The sequence below is a fragment of the Diadema antillarum genome, unplaced genomic scaffold (genome assembly GCF_040938485.1).
Source record: "Diadema antillarum isolate AM-2024a unplaced genomic scaffold, OU_Dant_1.0 scf00000087, whole genome shotgun sequence".
Lineage (NCBI taxonomy): Eukaryota > Metazoa > Echinodermata > Echinoidea > Diadematoida > Diadematidae > Diadema > Diadema antillarum.
In genome coordinates this window covers 2,106,669-2,111,780 of record NW_027270976.1, presented here as the reverse complement: position 1 = coordinate 2,111,780, position 5,112 = coordinate 2,106,669, and the positions used below count along the sequence as shown (strand labels likewise).

The 5,112-nt window shown below is 39.7% G+C and overlaps 1 protein-coding gene across 1 annotated transcript; it reads right to left on the bottom strand.

Moving 5' to 3' along the window:
- Positions 1-179: 179 nt before the first annotated feature.
- LOC139718026 (uncharacterized) lies at positions 180-1,385 on the bottom strand. The gene is made up of 2 exons (XM_071629516.1): positions 1,145-1,385; positions 180-384 (listed from the first exon to the last, which is right to left on the bottom strand). The coding sequence occupies exons 1-2, from the start codon at positions 1,383-1,385 to the stop codon at positions 221-223; spliced, it is 405 nt and encodes a 134-aa protein (XP_071485617.1). The 3' UTR covers positions 180-220.
- Positions 1,386-5,112: the final 3,727 nt, after the last annotated feature.

Here is a 5,112-nt window from a genome sequence, read left to right as displayed (position 1 = left end):
AAATATATCACTGATTAAGTTCATACAGTGAAATACATACATACATACTTGTAGCAAAACACTCCACCAACATGTACAGAGCACCTATGTTGTTTGTTCATTCACATGACATGGTAACATCTACACAGTACATTGTATCTAGAGAAGAGGAGCCAATGCATTTCCTGGACTAGAAACAATGCACTAAAATCACCAGTCCTCTGCATTCAGTCCAACATGTTCATGTCTCTGATGTCTTGGACTTTTTATTTGCACTTGAAACACAACTTTCTTCTGCATTTCTCTTAGTAGAATCCTGTCCTGTGTTTGGGCAGTCTCCACTATTGTCTTCATCCTCACCATCCTCCTCATCCTCTAAGCCAAAGTCATCTCCATCACTGCCACCTGTGGAAAATCGCATAAAAGATTGTGCTTACATAAAATGGGCCATATCTCATTTTAACATTGAATCATTTCAATCAATTTCTAAATTTCAATGTCGATCTCATTTTAACAGTGAATCATTTCAATCAACAACCCTGGGTTCTATGAACAAAACAAAATTTAATCTTATTAGATACACTTGCTATTGATGAGTACACCATACTTCAATAGAATATTTGACAAATTAGTTTTTCTACCTACAATATATGTAGAATTTTCTACAAGTACATGTATGTATTTTACTAGACTAGAACTGTCATTAATGGTCATGACTCATAGGTCTACACTGTAGAACAAAAAGTCTCAAAAGAAACAGCCTCTTTCCACTATGGATACAGTATACATGTACTGTGTACACAGCATCATCACATTTCCCATCTCAGTATACAGGTCTGTAAGTGTAACTTATACTGACAACTCTAACTTTTGTGCTAGAACTAATTTTATATTTCAGAATTTAGAAACCTGTCTAAGTTCTAACGGTTACAGTGCCTCGGTGATGTTGATTGATGTGTATGATAACCGTACATGTACCGGTACTTCAGTACTAGATACCTAAATCACCTTCGCACTACACCTCTTGCGAGTAGTAGCAAGCAACTCATACTTCAGACAGGGCCTACTGCGAAAATTTACAAAATTAACGTTACAGTCGTAAAGGCCTTAGTGTAGTTGTAAACTTTAATTTAACATTAGACACTGCACTCTGTCTCTAGCCTACCTGCGGTTTCTTCCTGCTGCTGGCTGTGTGTCCTTTCGTTCTTTCCTCTTGACTTTGCTTGCAGCTTCTCGTTTTCCACTTCTTTAGTCAGAAATGCATTCACATCAGCTTGGATTTTTGAAATAGCATTGCGAAGTGACTTATGGGTCAGTTCTTTATCGTTGGATGGAAGCGCATGCTTGAAAGTCGTGATATCACCGCACCTCGATGTCACAGAACAAGAGACACAGGGGGCTGCCATATTGAATCTGCGAAGCCTCTTTCATAATTTATAAAAAATATCTTTACTATAAAAGTGCTAAAACGCATAGTATAGCTAGAAAACTCTATAAAAATACCAAAATATTATTTTATTTATTATTTGAGTTTTCTTTTGCCAGAATTTTAAAAATGTAATGTTGAATACAGTAGAACATTTCTACAATTTATTGATATTTTCGGACTACGTAGAGCAAGGACAGTGGGAGCATGGAGCTAAATGCATACTGAATATACACGTGAGCTGGCGAGAAGTTCCCAAGGCAGCCTGTCGCATCTTGAGGTAGCTAGCTTCGGGGATCGCGGGCAGCTAGCTGAGGCGCATATTCACGGCCCGGTGCCGCATTGCCAGCCACGGAGCATTGCATTGTACATGTAACGTTACCGAACACACTTTTAGCCCAAGGACTTGCAGAGCTGAGCACAGGTTGCGGTTGCCAGAGGTATTAGCACAACGGTATGTTTTGGTTCATGCCTTGGATGGTTTTATAGAATTTTAGATAGACTCGTATACGTAGAGTACATGTAGTTCCTCTGGTGGTGGTGGAGGAGTAATGTTTTGTTTATCCCGAGTGGTCCCATCCATTTACATTTGGGATGATTTGTGTTTCCCCACCCCCTTAGGCTTTGATTTGCTGTGCTCGCAGTGCAGAGTGGCAGTGACCCGAAAGACAGTAGTTTGCGTCAAGACATACATCACTATGAATTGCGTTAATAGTAGTTACACTTGGTATTTAATCAAATTATCCCCGAAATGCCAAGTCCAGAGAGCATCCACTACTAGACTCTAGTGTAGACATCTAGACATATTCTACTAGATCTGTTTGTGAGTTACTGACTACTCTGTGATACTGAGATTTTACAGCACAGCTTCAGACTCAGAGTCATAAAGCCACTTGTATTTGGTACTTGTGAGGGAGCGAAGGGGACTGGATGGCATGGGAGAGGATTTATTTTAAAATATTTAAAGAACTTGAGCATTTTTAAGCTGTACCTTTAAATCGTGTGATATGGTGCATACCGAATTTAATGCTTTGCCTTATTTTGTAGAAAAAAAAAAACAAACTCAAAGTGATAAACTGTGTGACATTTTGATGGTTTAAGAAACCCATGTTTTGTGTGTGGGTTTTGTACATACATGTATGTTTGTTTGTTTGTTTTTTCCCTGAGCTGTGAGGAGAGAAGCATGTCCGTGTGTAGCCTGACCAGTAGGTTAGTGTTTAAACATTGTAAACGATCGTCACTATTGACGGCAAAATCACATAAAATGCCTTTTATTTTGTTTGATTTTAAGAGTAAGATAATTTTTACCACTCACCTACATATGTACAGCGTATTTTCCTGATGGTTGAGTTGAATTTGGCGTTTTGTTGGTATCCAGACCTTATTGTTGAATTTTTCAGAGTAGATTGTGTGGTGGCATCTTTTCCTTCGAGAGCTTCACAAAATCAACAAACTACCACGCATGCGGAACCGGAAGTGGTTGCGTTTTACGTACGCCCTAACTACACGCAGCCGATGTCGCTTCGCGACGGTGGCTGCACGTCTACTCCTTCGCAGACGTTGTTATTTTTCAGCGGTGGGTGTACGTTTCCTTCATGAATATCTTTATTAATCGTGGAAAACTAAAATATAAGGAATCCCCGTAATCTATGATAATCATTCACTAATCGGTATGCGTTTTTTTTTTTTATCATTACGTCAAAAACCCACCGAAATCCGTCCTTAAAATCAGGTCTGTAAGCATCCGTATTGCTTCACTCCTCATCTTCTGTGTGTTATTGAATGGCAATCACTCTCCTGTACTACAACGTAGCGAGTCGGAGCGGAAGTGATGAGCTAGTCGGAGCGGAAGTGACCCATGTAAAGGTCAAATCATGAGAGCAGCACGCGCGGAAATACATGTACGTAGAAGACGACAAGCTTTACGTAACACACGAAGCGCACGGGCCTACGTAAAATGCTACCACGGTACCTCGGGTTGAGCGTTCATGGTAGTTCGTTGATTTTGTGAATCATCGCACAATCTACTCCAAAAAATTCAACAATAAGGTTTGGATACCAACAAAACACCAAATTCAACTCAACCATCAGCAAAATACGATATAGGTGGGTGGTATTACTGTTAAAATCAAACAAAATAAAAGACATTTTTTGTGGTCTTGCTGTCAAAAGCGACGGTCGTTTACAACGTTTAAACACTAGTACATGTCAGACTGCAGTGCTTTGCACAGCGGTCTGGTCAGGCTACGTACGCCCGTGCCCCCATGTGCCCGTGCGTTTTATGTGTTACGTCTGTAAAGCTACAGCACTCGTATCCGCGCGTGCTGCGCCGGCAATGATTTGACCTTTTTATGGGTCATCCCGACTAGCTCATCACTTCCGCCCCGACTAGCTACGTTGTAGTATAGGAGAGTGAATGCCATTCAAATAACACGCAGATGAGAAGTGAAGCAATACGGACATTTACAAACCTGACTTTAGCCACGGATTTCGGTGACTTTTTGACGTAATTAAACAAAAAATGGCATACCGATTAATGAATGATTATCATAGATTACGGGGATTCCTTATATTTTAGTTTTCCACGATTAATAAAGATATTCATGAAGGAAACGCACAACCACCGCTGAAAAATAACGTCTGCGAAGGAATAGACGTGCAGCCGCTGTCATGAAGCGACAGCGGCTGCATGTAGTTAGTCCGTGTGAAGTGTGTCATAAGAAAGTGATCATGAGAAAGGCTCCTGTCGTGCAAGTCTCAAGGCCTCTTATGTGTGATACTTGGTAGATCGGTTACCCATATAATGCTGATACCGGTGCATCAGTATATTCCTTATAAGTTATGCTACTTCTGAAGGGCATATTGCCAAATACAATTTCATGACATAATGTCATCTTTAGTTGTGATTTGCTTGAGCATTACTTCCATGTTTCAAGAAAAAGTGTGTCTGACTGACTTCTTGCCACATTTCTGCACACATGCTGAATATAGATTACCTGTGAAGTATCTAATGGTCTACAGTACATAAAAATTTTGTAAATACTTATCAGTGATTGGTCATAATGCAATCATTTGACTACAGGTTTCATTACAAGTAGTGACATTATGTGAAGTAATGTAATTCAAGAATTGACTGTCTACCAATGGGGCAAGAGTAAAATGATGTGTGTTTATGTAAACCATAAAGAATAATATTGCCTTGTCTGACAGTCCCCTTAAAGTTATCTTCTCCCCTCTCTGGAAAAATAGAAGTCCTGCGAGGATGTCAATTATTGTATTACACCTTTAAGAAGGCATTATCTGTGTAATGTTGACTTGTCCTCTTAATTCACTTGTTGATTTATTTAGATTTTGCAGCTATCTAGTACTAAAAAATATGAGTGATAATCTGATGGTGGGAATTTTCCATATAATGAGCATGTATATTTTTGTCTTGTTTTATCATAGATTTCCTGAGTGCAATATTGGCACATCTTTGTAATAGTTGGAGCGGAACTGTGGAAGGGACTTCAAGACAATGAATTTTCGGCAGAGGATGGCATGGATCTTCCTTGTTTTCTACCTGGGCATCAGTGTCCTGATGGCATATTTCATTTTTGAAATCAGTGACCAGTACAACATTCTTGCCCTAGAACACGTCCAAACGTACACAGACACCCTTCGTCTCAACCCTCATCAGCTGACGTGGTACATGTCGATTATGAGGA